The following is an 18,564-nucleotide window of genomic DNA, read 5'->3' on the forward strand; positions in this document are numbered from 1 at the left end:
ACATGCATCTTTCCTGAACAGATGACAAGGCTGCAGAAGATGTGATGACCAGAGGGAGGCTTTTAGAAAAATTTACTGACATGGGGATTTCAGATTTGGATTCTGGATTGGAGGATCAGGCGTGACTTCCACGGGTTGTGTATTTTTGTGACCAGGTGATGTGACAGCTGAGTATGGTAAGGTTCAATCTCCTTCTGTGAGTCTTATTCGGAGGCTTAGACAAAGTACCCTGCTATCCCTTACAATGTGTTGTCTGGTTGCATTAAACTGCCTTGTTTGGAAATACTTTCGTACATGTCTATTGCTACATTCCGGTGGGACACACACTGCTTGTGCACAAGACCTTTGCACTGCTTGTTATGCTGTTTTTTTATCTTGTTGCCTATTATGAAAATCCATAAAATAAAGTTTAAAAAAATTGTAATCTCCCTGGTATTCACTTACCTTTGCACCAGGAGTTGCAATTTTATGAACAGAGCTCAGATTGTTGATCCTCACTTTAGTGAGGAAGTTAAGATCACTCATCCTGTTTACCAGAGAAGTACGATTGGTTTATGCTTAGCAAGTAGAAGAAGGAGTAAGAGCAGCACTAAGATCAACAGTGTAAGTAAAACCAGATTTGGAAAGAAGACAAACATGATAATATTATAATGCCCCAGATTTGAGGAAACACAGACATGTCATTAAGGGGGAAAGGAATCAGTAACTGATTTGCAGAGTTACATGAACAACACAAGATCTAAATTCTGCTAACCAGCAGAATACTTTACAGTACACAAACTGTGTACAATGCTTGGAAATTTGTATTGTTTTCCCAACACCTCTGATGCTATAATGACAACATAATGACTTGAAAGAGGAAGCAAGAATGTGCAAGGTCCAGGGGCCGAAAGAAAGACAGAGAGAGTGGGATAGAGGGAAAGATAGGAAGAGCAAAGGCAATTTGTGATCCCTGGGCTCACCTTCTGCTGCACGTCAGAACTGTTTTGGGTTTCTAATCGAAGGCGAACCTCCTCTTCAAGTCTAAGCAAAAAAAAGACAATGACGAAGGAGTAAGGGCAAATCAATAAGCTTTTGTAGCCACACTTCATCTCGCATTTATCTGCTACATACAAATGAAGCAAAGTAGTTATTTTGCTAATTATTTTCTTCCTCCAACACATAGAAAGTCTCAGTATATCCCTTAAACCTAGTGCCTTGGAAACAAAGGTCACAGCATCTATTCGAAACACATAAGTGTCTTCAGTGCAAATGGAGAGCTTGGCTTTGGGGAGCTTGTTTGATTTGTATTATTTGTATTGTATTGTATTGCAACATTTATATAGTGCTTACTACCCCTATCCGTGGTGGTCAAGGGAATGCCATGCCATATCATTAAGGGTATATGGTTGGAAGACTGTTCTCTTATGTAGGAAAGTGCCCCTTTTACCATGGTTACCCCCTAACGTTTTACCAGATACCTGATGCCGAATTGACTCAGTGCGTGCTGGGATTCTGCTAATCAGGCCCCAGCACCTGTGTTCTTTCCCAAAACTGTACCTTTGTTACCCACAATTGGCACACCTCTGGGCCACCTATAAGTCCCTTGTAAATGGCACCCCTGGTACCAAGGACCTTGTGACCCAAGAGGGCCTCTGAGGGCTGCAGCATGTATTGTGCCACCCTCAGAGTACCCTCACCTTAACACCCCCAACCTGGCATTGCAGACTGGGTACCTTGGTACATACCAAACTGGAGAGTCGACATGGCACACATCCTTGTATGCCATGCTCACCTACACTGCCTGTGTCATGGGTAAGTCACTTCTCTAGCACGCCTTACAGCCCTAAAGGAAGGATGCACCATACCACAGGTGAGGGCATAGCTGCATGAGCACTACACCCGTACAGTGTGTGTGCCATTCACAGACATTGCAAGTGCAGTGAAGCTATTTTGAGTACATGGGTTGGGAGTTGGTTAAACACGAACTTCCCAGCTCCATGGTGGCTTTACTGAAGTCTGGGAAGTTTGGTATCAAACTTCCAAGCACATGAAACTCACACTGATGTCAGTGTTGGATTTAATGAAAAATGCACACAGAGGGCATCTTAAAGATGCCCCCTAAAAAATGAGCAGCTCTGGTGTGGTTCCTGACTGGCCCCAAGCCATCTGCCACCACCTAACACGTTTCTGGACCCCTGGTTAGAGAGTCCTCCGCTCTCTGGGTTCAGGAACAAAGCACATCCTGGGCAGAGATGTCATGCCTCCTCCCTAGGTTGGGCAGGATCCCTGAAGAGAGACCTTCAAAGACCTGCCGCCTTTTTTGGCTGCCCCAGGTTTTGTTGCTTTCAGCAACTGGCTCCTACCAGTTCTGACTCCCATTTTGGATGCAAGAATTAGTGAATACCAACCCAAGCCCAAGACTCCAGATGCAGCCGGATCTGTGAGTCCTCACCACTCTACACCCGACGCCCACAGCCTGAGTAGATCAACACCCCAGCAAGATCTACCCTGAAATCCTGACCTATGATCCAGTTTTGGACAACCTACACTGACCTTCTCCTCGAAGCATTCAGCCTAATTTCAAAAGATCCCACCAACCTCGACCTGAACCGGTGAGAAGAACCCGACACGAAAGGACACTCTTGCATCCGCTGCTCCTGTGACCTGAGGTGTCCGACCAACTGTGTCCTGGTGTCCAGCAACTCTCCAACCTCCTTCTCCCGTCATTGGTTCCCCTTGTCCAGTCTTTTGGGTCCAGCTGGCAGCCCTTTTCCGCAACTGACACCCTCCATTGAAATGCATGGGTTCCTGACACCTACTAAGCAATCTGTGCCCAACAGCCCCTGCGCTGCTGGTGATGTGGACTTGGCGCTAACCAGGGAACCCTTTTGCCCTGATCTTAACCCTAGGAGCTTGGCTCTTTAGACTGAGTGGCCTGCCCAAGAGCAGTCCCCAACCAAGGTGCCCAATTGGCTGACACTGGCACCTTGCACTATGCACCCTGCCGCCCTAGTGCCACTGGTGGTGTCCCTTGAGTGCCAACCTGAACTTTGGGGAATCTTGGTTGTACCCCCCCAAAAACCCAATTCCAAAACCTTTTTACTCGCCTGTAACTTAGCACTTTGTTTTCCCATAGGACTGAATGGTGTGTTTTCTCTGAAAAATCTTCTGTGCTGAACTGTCTTGTACTGCACAAAAAATAGCGTATTGCTTGCACAAGAGGAAACCTGCTCACACATGCCATGTGTTGTGGAAACTGTGTTAGGAGTGTGTTTCGTACTGAACTAGAACTGTAATCTAAAAGTAATACATGCATTTTTGAAATGTACAAGTAGTTTTCGGCACTGAAGACGTAATCTGAATGATCCTAAGAACCCAGTATTCACAGTATTGCTAAAAGTAACATTGTATGAAGAGTTCAACTTACCTGCTAGTAAGTAAATCTTGGTTCTAGAAACAAAATAACAAAATAACTTTTTATACAAAGATTTTGTCTGGATTCAGTCTTTGAGTGTGTGACTTCATTTCGTGCCTGAGCATGTACAACAAATGCTTAACATTACCCTCCTAATAAGCCAAACAGCTCAACCACACTACCACAAAAGAGAGTAAGGTATTATCTACTTTAGTCTCTGCTATACCTCTGGGTATCCACTGGACTCTGTGCACACTATAACTTACATTGGTATAGTATGTACAGAGCCAGACTCCTACATCTTGGTTCTGCTCCTATGTGGGAAGTGTTTCTATGTCATGTGTGATGACCACTGAGATGCGGTTATTTTTGCATCAAGACAACAAAAGAGATGACTGCGCTGTTCCTTAGGGAAGGAAGAAGGAAAGGGTCACTAGGGAAAAAGGGTTAGTGCTCAATGGAGGACAACCCCTGGTTATCCAATTTGTTGGATATAATGGCCTCACACACCCTTGCGAGTGTCATGCTTCATCATCGGCAATGCTCCTCGTTCGGCAGGCGGTGCAATGCCCAAGGGGCTCACCTCAAAGAGGGGCTCTTTATCGGAGATCTTTTATCCAACTGCCTATGGGTGAAGTGGGGGTGAGGGGCCAGGACAGAGTAGATAGTGTGGGTGAGGTTAAAATGTGGCACAAGGTACCGGAAAGCAATTTTATTCTGGTGGTCCTCTGCCACAAGTAAAATCAAGGATAGCCGGTGCTCATGGGGACTATGGTTTCCCAGAGTGGACTAGGGCTAAAGTGCAAATGGTGTGGTCAACATGTTTCTCGCTTCTAGTACATTGACTGCGATTCTTCAGGACCTAGTAAAAAACTACAATCTACAAAACATGACCTAATGATTAGTATCAGTTTAAATACAGCACATAAGTTGTACTACCTGTATGACACTGCTCTTGCCTAAGGGTTAGAGTTATAGGGTGTCAACAGTACCCGGTGGGTCTGACATCAAGGGAGAAGCCATAAAGTTTGAGGTTTCTACTGCTCATGTCAGGGCCAGTCAAGCCTACCCATCTCACTGGGTCCGGATATTTAAACTGATACTAATCATTATGTCATGTTTTGTAGATTGTATTTTATTAATAAAATTGCTTTCCGGTACCTTGTGCCTAATTTAACCTCACCCACACTATCCACTCTGTCCTGGCCCCTCACCCCCACTTCACTCATAGGCAGTTTGATAAAAGATCTCCGATAAAGAGCCCCTCTTTGAGGTGAGCCTGTTGGGCATTGCACCGCCTGCCCAATGAGGAGCATTGGCGATGATGAAGCATGACACTCGCAAGGGTGTGTGAGGCCATTATATCCAACAAATTGGATACCCAGGGGTTGTCCTCCATTGAGCACTAACCCTTTTTCCCTAGTGACCCTTTCTTTCTTCCTTCCCTAAGGAACAGCCCAGTCATCTCTTTTGTTGTCTTCAAATCTGGGGCTACGGCTGTGGCCGGACCTTCCATTCCCCTCTCCTGTGAATGGCAATCAATGCCCTACTGGATCACAATTTATCCTTGTCTTCCCCTACCTACTGTTACACGTTATTTTTGCATCCTAATGAGGCGGGCAGGACTGCCGACTGGAGGTCAGTCGGTCCCATTTACGAGACGGTATCTGGCAGACGTAAGTCCTCCTGACATCATGATCGACCTCTAAGTTTGGTGGGTCCAGAAAGGGAATACCATCCAGGCCTCATTGGTTGGTATTTAAATACTGCCCAGGGCAGTGCTCTACAGCTGGGAATGCGGTGCCCTCTAGAGGATGAGTTTATGACTGTTGGTTCTGTGGCCTAAAGATGATTATAAAAGATAAAGTCACATGGTACATTCTTGAAAATTCTGTATTCATGATGGTCTGACCATGCTTCATGGTCCATGGGTGGATGCAAGGTAACGCCTATGTTCTACCAATGGAATGCCTCCCAGAATGAAATGTAACACAATGCATTACATTTTTATGCAAAGCCATACAAGGAAACGTGAATCTCCTACGTGGCTTTGTAAATATCTACCAGCATTTTGCAATGTGGCTGTGCCACAAAATTGGAGCAACCACAACAGAAAATGTTAGTAAATCTGGCCATGGGTGTCAGCCAGCACATTTTGAATATTTATGTACGGACTTACAGCAAGTCTTCGGTAAAGTTCCAACTCCCGCCCATCAGCCCTGGTATGGATGCACCTTCCCCATGAGGTGTCACCCTGGAAAGAGTGAGTGGAGAAGTGGCAACCTACATGTCTTGTGTATACACATCATTGGGTTTGTAAGTGTCATTTACTTCTACTTCAGCTAATGCTGCTTGTCCAACTACCCCCGTGACTCCGCTGATAGCAAGCTTTATCTAAACTAGTATTCTTCACCGTACCTCATCCATGCAAGACTGCCAAACTGACTACAGTACTCTCAGGTGACTCATCATAAATTATACTGGCATATATCGTAAATGCTACTGTCCAAATATCAATATTAATTTGTACTCTAAAGCATCTACCTAGTTCCCGCTCCTCCAACATAGACACTACTTAACATTTTGTCTCTCTATGCAATAGCTTCAATATATACATATATTCATTTGCCCAGATTTTGGTTTTGGTGCTCTCTTCTAAATGGAGCCCCAATGGGTATGCTACCCCCAGGTATAGCAGCTTTCCGCATTTCTCTGTATCCATCCCAACTCTTTTTTTCTCAGCACTTTTTCTCAGTTCCATTACTGCCCCTTCTACTTGTTTCCCAACCCAACTGCGAGAAGCACTCCATCTCCTACTTTCTCAAACCATTCGGGTTCCATTGCATCTGTCTCCTTGTCAACCCCATTCCCTTTATCATCGCCTCTCCTGTTCCCCCTGCTACCGTCAAAGAACTTCTCCCACAAATCCCACCATCCTCTCTGGAACCTCTTAAACTCCACTCTCTCCCATTGCCTTCTACGCTTCCTCATCCCTTCCATCATATTCCCTCTGTTCAATTCTCTCTGTTCCCTTTCTTTGTCTTAATCATTCCACTGACTTCCTCTATGCCCATAGTCTGCACCCACACGTCTCTTCCTCTCACTCTCCAATCTCTGAGGTTTCTTGACCCTTGCCCATCTCCTCTCGTCTGCTCTGCCTCTAGAGAATTGTATTTTGTTCCAACCTGGCCCTTCTCAGATTCTTTTCGGGCTAACAGAGGTGACCCTCCTTGGCCCTGCAAGTTTCTGCTCCTCATCAGATCCAACCCTGAAGATGACCATTGTTGCTCCCTTCCTGCTATGTCTATTGCTACCTTTGCCCTCCCTTGGGGTCTTCTCTATCTATTTTACTCTCCCAACTCCTTGTTCCTCATTCCCTTGTAATTTAAATCCTCTTCTACTATCTCTCAATGCTCATCTTCCTTTCTTGCCACACACCCTCTCCCTTGCTCACTTGTTTTGTCTGTCTTTACTGTCCGAACCCATGTCCCCTTCCCCAGGCCCATGGCCCATCCTGTACACCTCCACAACTATCGGTCTTCGAGCAGTTCTGTGCTCCACAACCATGTTAGCGCCCTCAATGTTCAAATGCAATTCCCCCAGTCGCTCTAGTCTCATTCTTGTGCCACATCCCTTGTTGAGGAGGGGCACATCGTGCATCATCGACCCTCTCTCCTCTCTCTTCAATTCAACCACCACCTGTGGACCACCTTTGTCTGGGACAGTGAAGGCATGCTTTGAAGTTTCACCTGGCATGTCTGCCAACTGCCCCCGACTGGACAGTGCCAGTTGTCTAGTTCCATAGTACTACTCCATGCAACCTCTCTTACACTCCTTCCATGCTCTGTCAAGTCATGCTCCTAGGAGGTCTGGAGCCAAGTGATATCCCTTTCTATACTCCTCACCCCCTGCTCTTGCTCCTGACCACTGGAATTGACTACTCCTTGGCTTGCACTTATTATTTCTGCTTCCTGACCCTTGTCCTCTTTCCATGTCTTTTCCTTTGCTGCCCTCTTGCATTTTGCTACTTCCCCATCTCTCTAGCTTCTGGAATGGCTCCTGGTCCCTCATGAGGAAATAATCCCGCCATCAAGGAAACAACTCATTCTCCTATTTGCCCAAACCCATGCCCTGCACATAGGCTGTCATTACTTCTGTGGCCCTCAGGGACTCATATTTACGAGATGCTGTGCATTCCTGTCCTTTCTGCCTGCGCTGTTGCACAAATTGATGCCTAGTGCCAACACAGGCACCCTTGTAACACGGTGAAAGGGTGTCTGCATTGTTGCCATGATTGGTTTTGTGCAAGAAGGGACACCTCCCTGCACAAAAACTATCAATGGAGGTGTTTTCCTCTTTGTATGTGTGATCCCCTGGAGAGGTGCACAGATTTGACACATTCCAAGGTTTACAGATCCTTGCAGATCTGGGAATGTGTCAAAGCTGATGGGTGTTGTGTGGGAAAACCCACAGCAGCCTCCATTGAACACCTCCTTGACGTAGAGTAAGGCAACACAGCACTTTGCGCTGCCTTGCCTTACTCCATATATATGAGGCCTTGGAGAGTCACTCAGGGTGGCTTTGCGTCACCATACAGATATAATTGAGAGGCCTGCGCCACCGGAGCATCATAAAAAGTGGCCACTGGATTCAAGCAAGCCTAAAAACCACCACCCCCTTTTGTACCGCTTTGTTCGCCATAAGTTGGCAGGCTATGCTCAGACGTGAGTCCCTTGCTCACTTTGCCCCTGCATTCAAGCAAGCCTAAAAACCCACAACCCCCTTTTGTACCACTTGTAAATGAGGGGCCTCATTTACCAATTTTTGACACATTAAGGCACTTTGCTGCCCTGCCCAGCATCAAAAGAATGTGTTGTATTTATGATACACGGCGCATTCCTGTCCTTTCCCACTGAGCTGGTGCCATTTTGGCTGCCATGTGCCAAAGGGTATCTGCATTGTAGGAATTCATGTTTTTGTGCAGGCAGTGACACCTTTTGCACAGGAAAAAATAAATGGAGGCATTTTCTGCTTCCTTTTATGTATGCCGCAGAAAGAGCAAAAAGCAAGGAAAAATAAAGTGGCGTATATACAAGCAGCTTACTCACTGGCGGCGCTTTGTTTGCAGCACTATATCAAGGTGACGCATCTAGAAAGATGTGCCAGTTTTCATCAGCCTGAGTCAGTTTTTACCTTAATTGAAATCACCTGCATTGTGTTGTAATTAATATATGCAAGCTAGGCGTTCCCAAGGGATGTATGACGTTACAACGCATGCCATCACAACGCAACTATTACAACGCAGGTGCCATTACAACGCATGGTATTACAACGCATGCCATTACAACGCAGGTGCTATTACAACGCATGCCATTACAACGTAAGTATAGGTAAGTATTTATTTTTATTAATATTTATTAAATTTTGAATACATTTCAAAACTTGTTTATTAAATCATTTTAATAACATTTAAATGTATTTTAAAAAATTAAAATTTACAAATCTAACTCCTTGGGTGTGTAATAGTAGGGTAAATGTTGGATTGTGTAGGGGTAAAATATACTATTCTAACTCCAGGGGGGTGTAATAGTAGGGTAAGTGTTGGATTGTGTAGGGGTTAAATTTACTATTATAACTCCAGGGGGGTGTAATAGTAGGGTAAGTGTTGTATAGTGTAGGGGTAACAATTACTATTCTAACTCCAGGGGGGTGTAATAGTAGGGTAAGTATTGGATAGTGTAGGGGTTAAATTTACTATTCTAACTCCAGGGGGGTGTAATATTAGGGTAAGTGTTGGATAGTGTAGGGGTAAAAATTACTATTCTAACTCCAGTGGGGTGTAATAGTAGGGTAAGTGTTGGATAGTGTAGGGGTAAACATTACTATTCTAACTCCAGGGGGGTGTAATAGTAGCGTAAGTGTTGGATAGTGTAGGGGTTAAATTTACTGTTCTAACTCCAGGGGAGTGTAATAGTAGGGTAAGTGTTGGATAGTGTAGGGGTAAAAATTACTATTCTAATTCCAGGGGGTGTAATAGTAGGGTAAGTGTTGGATAGTGTTGGGGTAAAAATTACTATTCTAAAATAAATTTAATAAAAAAATTAAAAATGTATTAAATAAATTAAATTATCATTTAAAAATATTACATGTATTTAAAAGGTTATAATTATTTTAAATAAATTAATTTATAATACAAAGTTACATTAAATATATAAATATTTTTTAAATTTTTATTTTTTTAATAAAATTAAAAGAAATTAAAATTAAATTAATAATAAAAAAATTAAATACTTATCTATACTTACGTTGTAATGGCATGCGTTTTAACACCACCTGCGTTGTAATGGCATACGTTGTAATGCCATGCGTTGTAATGGCACCTGCGTTGTAATAGTTGCGTTGTGATGGTACTGCGTCGTAAAAGTTGCGTTGTTATGGTTGCTCCCCGTTCCCAAATAAAATCCTCCGTAAAACGGACAAAGTAGTATTTATGACTTTTGGGAAAAGTGACGCATCTTTGAGAAGCGGCCTGCTCCGCTTGCAATGCGTAAAAAAATCCTACGCTTCTAAAACCCAGGCGAAAGAATGACACATTGGCTGTGACATAGGTATCTGACCAGCTGAGGTCACTTTCAACAATGCAATCTGCCAAGAAATCACATCCCCTCAACAACTTGACTTGTTTCCACACACATAGTAGTCTCACACAATATGTCAAATATACGTAGGTGTAGTGGTACACATAGGTACACTATGCCCACTTGTATGCAAGATATACAGGACCAATGCAATAGAGTCCAAGATGAGTTTTTCACCTTTTCACACTCTATTACATTGGTTTCCATACAGTAGGCTACTTTTGTCAGTCATTCCTGATGCAGCCACTCTGTTTTTTGATGCATTGCTGTAGTGTCAGTCTTATGACCAACTACATCAATGTGCCACTTTTGGACCTGATGCCTTGCGGCACCCTACCCACAGATGCGTCACTATTTCTGATGCATCTGTTGTTCCTTGTACCATGGATTCCCATATTGTAAATCTGGCATTGTAAGATTTTTTGCCTCAGTCGCAAGTAATTTTGACGCCTTGCTGCTTTACTACAGTGTGATATGCCATTTCTTGTAAATGCGGTCCAAAGTTATTTCTCCTCTTTGGGCCTCCCCTGGGGAGGCATAGGTTTTTGACACATTCCCAGGTTTAAACGTCCTTGTAAATTTGGAAATGTGTTAAAATCCATGGGCGTTGCATGAGAACACCCACTGCAACACCAATGGAATGCGTCTTTGATGCAGAGTAAGGCAACATAGCTGCCTGCGCTGCTTTGCCTTAATCCAGTGGTTCCCAAACTGTGCGCCGCGGCACCCTGGTGCACCGTTAGAAGTAGCCAGGGGTGCCACGCACAGCTTGGGACAGTGGAAAAGGTAGCAGGTTAAAGTTTGTAGATTGTCTTTGTGGCGCTGAATAACCCATTTGGGACTGTCGTGGGGGAGTTAGGAAAGCCCCCCTGTCAGCATCTCACTCACACACAGCTCTGGTGCGTCCACCTCCCAGCAGGCACTAATGAGCCATGAATAATTGTGAAAAGCACAGCACCGTGTCCCATTCACACACAAACACTGGAGCTCTACGGAGGCTGCCTCCCAGCAGGCTTACACTGCACCATCCACCCTCCCCAGTCCTCTGATAATATAACATAGCTGCCCATGGACAAGAGCTCGGGCACGGATGGGCCCACATTCACTATTGAAGTGCTTTAGCATGAGGAGCTCCGACTAGTGCCGCTCAGGACCACCTCGCAGATTCCCTGTGTGAGCCACCGTGCTCCTGAATGCCTCCATACTTTCTGCCCCTGAGAAGTAAACTATTTTGGAGGGTTTCTTGAAAAACACAATTTCCTCCGGGTCTCAGGGGCATGGATCTGCAGGGTGGCCCTTGGCAATGTGATCCAGATCTTAAATCGTCTCAGTGAAGAAGAGTCTGGTCCCTTACATCGCCCGACAACATCCCACCGGCACCAGTCCCTCCCCTGGACCCCTCAGCAGCTGCTGTTTGAAATGGCTTGCCCAGGACCCCAGATGCCTGGAACGCAGAGTTACTGACAATTCGCTACAGTGAGCCTGCGCATTAACAGCACTGATCAAGCCAATGAAATGGTAGCTTAATTCTCACAGCAAATAGACTCACATTAGCAAAATGTAGTGGTATGACGATGTTTATGTTGACTTCATTTTACGATTTAGTCCCAAGCTTGAAGGACTAAGGATCTTTTGTTTACACAAGGAACAATATATTTGACGACGGTCTGATATATCGTTTTACCACTGAGAAGATGTCCCAGTGGTACATGTGTTCTCTTCATCATTAGTGCTTCAATTCTAGATTAATAAAAGCACAACAAAGCAGCTGGGTTGTGTCTGTTGCAGGTCACTTTTCATGAACCAACTTGTTTTCCCTCCTTAAGAGCCCCGATTTTATTGTGTGTACTCAGCAGTACAAACACACTACTATTTCATGGTGAATGAGTTTCGTACAAAAGTTTAAGTGCATGTTAAATGTTTAGAGTGCATTCCATAAATTGAGATATATGCATAGAATACACTGTTCGAGGCATAGATCAGAAATTGTGCATAAGGTACATCAGTTGGAGGTCAAGACGTTTTCATAGACATACGTATATCTTGTTAGCATACTTGACATTTATCATTGATGACTGTTGGACCTGACCATCTCTGCAGGGTAACCCCAGATTGTTGCCTTCTTTGCTAAATCAGATTATTTTGGCTTTTAGGACTTTGTGCACATTTTCCCTGCACATCAATGGTACAGTACCCTCTTCCTAAATCATGGTAAAATTGACCCACCTAATTGGCACATTTAATTTCCTAGTAAATGGTACTATCTGTACTTAGGGCCTGTAAATTAAATGCCACCAGTGTGATGGAGCACTCATTGTGCCACACCTTGTAAAAAATGTCACAGGCCTGCCACTAAAGCCTGTATTGTAGATTTAAACTGCCATTTCAACCTGGCACAATAAACCCTTTGCCAGGACTAAAACGTCCTTTGGCCCTACAGGCTTATAGGGCAGGTGCACAGTATTTAAAGATTTGGACATGTGTACTGCAGAAGAAGAAGTTCCCTCAGTGGCCACAATTTTTCGTTACAGGTATGCATCACATTCTTAGTATTAAAGGTGACAGATTCACAACAGACTTTTTATTTTCTTCAAAAAATATATGAAGCTTTTAATTTTTTATTTTTAGCATTGCTTTCAAGTTTATATATTTTTAATTTGAATTAGAATTCATGAGAAACATGTAATCACAGTATTAACATTCCATAAATAATTTCATAGTTCATACAAAGAAAGAAAGAAAGTGACAATAACTATATGTGAAAAAAACAATTTATACCAATACATATGCCCCTGATATCACACAACCAATCACAACATATTAACACATTCATACTCTCATTGCATTCACATCCACAACGTCTGAAAAAGGAATCTGGGTACTAATCAGCAGGGAAACTCCTGCCGACTAACGAGTCTCAAAACTTAGTTTGAGACCCCGCACTATGGTAAAGTTGTACTGTTCTGAAAATGCCACTTTTAGAAAGTTGGCTTTGTTCTGCCTAAATGATCTTTGCCTTTCTGCCAGTGTTCAGGGTTACATGACTGTGAATGGCTGTCCTGTGGTGTTTTGCGTATTCCTTTGTGACAGGGGGTGCTAGGATGAGGGAGGTAGAGCGCAGGTGTCGTGCGGGCGGGTGGAAGTTCAGCCCTTGATCGTGTAGAGCTTTGTAAGCATGCTTGAGGATCTTGAACTGCATCTCATCTGGATGAGAAGCCAGCAAAGTGGTTTGAGGTGGACACTAAAGAAGGGAAGTGCTAGAATTGATGCTTGGGGTACTCCTGGCAAAATATTAATAGGGCTGGAAAAGGAGTTGCCAATTTTGAACTCATTCAGGATGCTAATGAGAGTGGAATGGCTGACTGTGTCAAAGGAAGCACAGAGGTAAAGAATGTGATGTGCATTTTCAACAACCTGGAGCGAGGCAGTCTCATTACTACAGCCTGGTTTAAATTCTTAACGAACTCATATGAGATTACTGTTAGAGATGCACTGTTTAAGTTGATATTCTACAATACTTTCAATGGCATTTAAGAGAAAAGGAGGATCTTAGATAGACCGCAAGGTTTTAATATCCCCATAATCAGATGTAGGTTTCTTCAGTATTTTCAGAAACCACAAAAGCAGAGCAGGTTTTTCAAAACACATAACTTCATGAGATAGTTGATGTATGAAGCTTAATATGTTGAAAGATACAATCATAGAAAGGACTCCTGCAGAGATAGGAATCCAATCTAAGGCTCTTTTAAAATAGTGACACTGGGCCTAATTCACAAAGGTAAATTTACACATTTGTGTAAGTTTACACTTTTTCGGTTTCAAAAAACTGCAATTTAATAGTAACTTTGTGACCGCGGAGAATCCGCAGTCAGTGGGGTGCTGGGTGGAGAACTACTCAAAAAATAAACCATAGAATGACCCTATATTTTTATGTGAGGTGTACTACGCCCCAACTGTAGAGTTTCTTCAGTCATAAAGTTACTATTACATTGCAGTTTTGTGAATACAGAAAAGAGTAAACTTACATGAATGGGTAAGTTTACATTTGTCAATCAGCCCTAAGTATATGTAATATTGGATGCCCCTTATTATTACTGTCACACTTATCCCGGAGGCAATGTGTAAAGCGTTTGCGCAACACACACACACAGCTGCAACACACTAGGCACACCACAAAAGGAACTACAGACAAGGTTATATAAAAATAGCCTTTGTATTACCATAAACACATTAGAATGCAATCACATACATATATACACTGTGCCCACTGGCACGGGCAATATTCACAGGGGATTATATACAGGACCGGGCCAATTGGGCCATGGTCAGAGCCATCAGAATGCAGGTAAGTAAATGCAAAACACAACCAGTATCTACTGGTACCATAATGACCTAAGCATTATCACATTAGCATTAGACACCATCCGAGCATATCATCACATGACATTAGGCAATAACACGTTAGGCCCCAAACCTCCTTAGCATAAACACTTTACCCAATAATCATGGGGCATAAATCACATTTGTCCCAGGCATCACAGTAGGCATAAAAATACCCTATGCATAAATCACTTTGGGCAAATCATGATATCATGACATTTGTATTAGGCATGACCCCATTAGACAATCGCAGTAAACATCAAACGCATTTGGCCCAGACCTCATAACCATAGACCGCCTTATGCATCACAAAATTATCATGCCCCCTAGACAATAGCTCAGCATTGCACGTAGCAATCTCATTTGATTGCACTCAGCACATTAGTCCCTCCTGGGCGTAAATATCACTGTTCCAGGGCCCAACCTGCCACCATGTCACCCAAGAGCCCACGGGCCTCTAAATGGCAGTCCAGCACCTCTGCGCTTTCCAGTTGGACTGCCAGGTAGTTTATTGCGGAGACTCCTTGCTTCACACAGGCTCAGGGCCTCCGTCGAGGTTCCACCTCCAGTCAGTGCCTAATTAAACGGGGACAGCTGCGGGGCCTCTCCGGGAAATGTAGGTAATGCAAAGAATGCCCATAAATGGCCGTGGGACCTAGGGTGACTACGGCAGCTGCCCGCTAACCTCTGGGGCAGCCGCGACCCTGGTCATGTATTGAGAGGCAGATACAGCTCCTCACCTTGTCTCCCTTACTGGAGATCGCCCCTGGTGAGGAGGAACGGCTGCAACTGCCCGCGACCATGCGGTGCAGCTGCGGCAATGCAGGAATGTGCCTAGGACTCCTCCGGCCACCCCCCACAGGCACTGACAATGTGCCTCGCTTCCAGATGCAGCCCCCACTCACCGGGCTTCCTGCTACATCGTCTCTGCTCTCTCCGTGGCTCGGACAGGTATTTTTCACCCGGTCCCCCTCCTGGGACCGGGACTTCTGCAAGGAGCCTGCAAAGCTCCGGACGTCCTGGGCTGCTCGTGAGGCTCCTCCCAACCACATGGGAGGGGTGCTCAGGCTGACAGCGGCTTCCGGCTCTCCTTCGGCACCGGAGTGCGGGGTAAACTCCTGTCCGCTCCCTCTCTTCTTTTTGGGCACCAGAGCACGGGTTAGGCTCCCATCTGCTCCTTCTCTGTTCACGGGACCCCCTCTCGGCCAGCTGCACCGCAGGCCTCATTTCCGCTCCCGCCCGCGTCCCAACACAGGGTGCCTGACTTCCTGTTTCGCAGTGGTGCTTTCTCTTGGCAACTCAGCAGGGTAGGCACCCGCTTGTTAACTCAACACGGGGTTAGGCACCCGCTATCATTCCAGGAGACCATAAAAAACATCTAAATAAAGCGGGTGGGCACCCGTGATACAGCACAAATGTGGGATGAGCTCCCGCCGATTTCAGGAGCGCAAGGGGGGAATCCCACACGCCGGGCACTGGGCCAGCTCCTCTCTCCTGGTGAATTTAAAATAAAAGCGCTCACGGGGAGCTAGCAAGCAGGCCAAAGAAATAAAGGGTCCTTGGTGCTGGGGGGACCACAGCACAGCACAGCCAGGCAGGCCAGCACGCAGGGACCCCTAGGGGTCAGCAGGTGGGTCCTGCGATGGTTCCTCCTGGCAGAGTGTTCCCCCCCCAAAGTAAGCACAAGCACAACACTTTCATGAGGTCACAGTCCCTTCATTTATAGGACATTTTCCTTTGTAGTGTACAGGGCTTGGGGGAACCAGTTTCAACTGGTTCTGGAACACTCTGGTTACTAGGCTCCTCTTCCTTATTGTTAGGTGGGGGATCATCATCAAAAACACCACTGGGCGTGGAGTCAGCATTCACTAGGGCAGACACACTCCTATTCAGGGAACAGGGACGTCTCCTCCCACCACTCAAAATGTAGATGTTCCATTCAGCCTAGCGCTGACTCACCCTGCCCCTCTTGGAGCCACCCACACCTCACCAGCCCCTGTCAGTCAAAAGCTAGACATGCAATTCACATCAGGCAGGCAGACCAATAGCACACAGAAAAGCCAACTTCTAAAAGTGGCATTTCTAACATAACTACAATAAATCTGCGCACACCATTGTGCAGCATTTATTAATACCATTTCACACATACCAGATTTGACCACTCTGTGCCTCTCATATCAGGATTTACCACTGACCCACATTCATCAGGGAATCCCCCATGCAATCCTATGGGAGGGCAGACCTATCTCAGTAAATGTAACACAGAGCACACACACTTTACACTGGACAGCAGTGATAAAGTGCCTAGATGCCGCCTAAAACCACCAACACTACACAGGGAAAAGGCTAGGAGACAGTCAAAAAGTTTAGGGGTGAGCCTGCCAAAAGGGCCAAGTCCAACAACCAAGATCACCCACACAACCAGCCCAAGATGGGTTTCATCATCCAAGAGTACCCTTGGGTGTCAAATTCATTCCAAGTATTTCTGTTGACAGTCTTACTTACCCTTCAAAAGAGGTGACCAAGGATATGTGACTAACATGTCTCTGAGAAATGCTCAAAATCGTTTAAACACACATTTTCAAATATACCAATAGTCGTCAATCAGACGTATCTCCAAAAGATTGATGTCTAAAGTAGCCATTTTGAAGAAATACTGTTGTTGTGAATCATACATAGTCTAAAAATTGCCCTTCAAGACCTATCACAGTCATCTTACACACCAATCTCCCAGAGATACCACAAGTGCCTAACCTGCCAGTCTCTTGGAGATCGAGAGTGTCTGTATTTGTTAGCAGGTGTCTAGATGTACTAACTTTATCTAGTCCGGGGAAGGATTTGAAGGCTTTTTTCAGATTTTCCTGAAAATCTACTGATTTTCTTCAAAGTGCCAGCAGTAAAGACAAGCCTAGCCCAAGTGGATCTTTTTTCCTGATGCATACTGCTTTATTTTAGCTGAGATCCATGATTAACAGGCATTTAGGACTATATGGGATAAAAGTAAAATGTATAATTTATAAATGTCTATAGGGGAAAGAACTTGACTCGTGCTATCACATTTCTTGCCACTTGTATATGACTGAGCAGGGTATCGCACTCATATTTGAAAGGTTGGAAAGCTGGCAAAGTAGCAGAATTTCGAGATGTATCAAAGCATCATATTTTTGCTAATCCATGTGTAGGCATTTTTCTGATTGGGAGGATTGGATTTCTCCAAGGCAAAAATAAATGTTCCATCAGAAAAGTGCTTCTTCACACAAATGTGAGTCTTAAAAACTAGTAAATGATAAGCAACACTGTTGTCACAGAACTGAACACTATAATCTCCCCAGAAGCAGTTGGCTTGGCCAGGTCGAATTACAAATCTTGAAGAGGTGGTTTAAACACAGAGAGTTATGTGTATGTGTGTTTTGTGTGTTCTGAAGAGGAGAGTGAGTGAACAGTCGCTCCTGAATACTTCTTCAAAATAGAGTTTGAAAAGTTCATCATTGTGTATGTTTAGTGTTTAATTTGTGAAAGAAAGAGTGCTGGTTGCCGAAGCTCTGCTCAGATGCTGGGGGCCGGTGTAATTAAACATCCGCATGTGGAATACCAAGGCTGATAGTCTATAACCAGGGGCGCAACTAGACCTGAACTTCCGTCGAGGGCTAACACTCCTAGCCAGGGCTGGCCCTAGCACTGGTCATACATAGTGCAACAGTCTTTTTTGGCACCCCTCCCCCATTTCCTTCTTCTCCATGAATTCCCTAACTACCACTCACCAACAAAGCACCTCATCTCTCTATAGCAAATATCTGACAAACATTTTATTTCTTTATTGCGCTGCTCATAGTTTAATCACACTCAGTTCTGTGATGTGCACGGTACATGTTCTGTGTAGCAGGCACATTAACCCTCTGCACTGTGTCGGGTGGCAGGAGTGCCCATGTGAGTGCACGGTGAGTGATGCGACAGTGTGAAAGTAGGGTAAGAGGAGTTACTGCAGGGTGAGTGAGGTGACTGTATGAATTTGGGAGCGGATGTAATTGCAGTATGGGACGAATTACTGCAAAGTTAGTGATGGGCTTGTTTGAGTAAGATTGCAGATTGGGCAGTGTGGGGGGACAGGTGAGTGAAGTGTCACATGAGTGCAGGGTGAGTAGTGTGCTT

The 18,564-nt window shown here is 44.7% G+C and overlaps 1 protein-coding gene across 1 annotated transcript in view; it reads right to left on the reverse strand.

Moving 5' to 3' along the window:
• The window catches only part of LOC147748201 (uncharacterized), a 334,565-nt gene that overhangs the window by 313,517 nt on the left and 2,484 nt on the right, over positions 1 to 18,564 (reverse strand). The window contains exon 2 of the mRNA XM_086959115.1: positions 963 to 1,023. Coding sequence (XP_086815241.1) covers positions 963 to 1,023 — 61 coding nt within the window. The remainder of the gene's footprint in view (positions 1 to 962; positions 1,024 to 18,564) is intronic.

The sequence above is a fragment of the Lissotriton vulgaris genome, chromosome 1_1, assembly GCF_964263255.1.
Source record: "Lissotriton vulgaris chromosome 1_1, aLisVul1.2, whole genome shotgun sequence".
Classification (NCBI taxonomy): Eukaryota; Metazoa; Chordata; class Amphibia; order Caudata; family Salamandridae; genus Lissotriton; species Lissotriton vulgaris.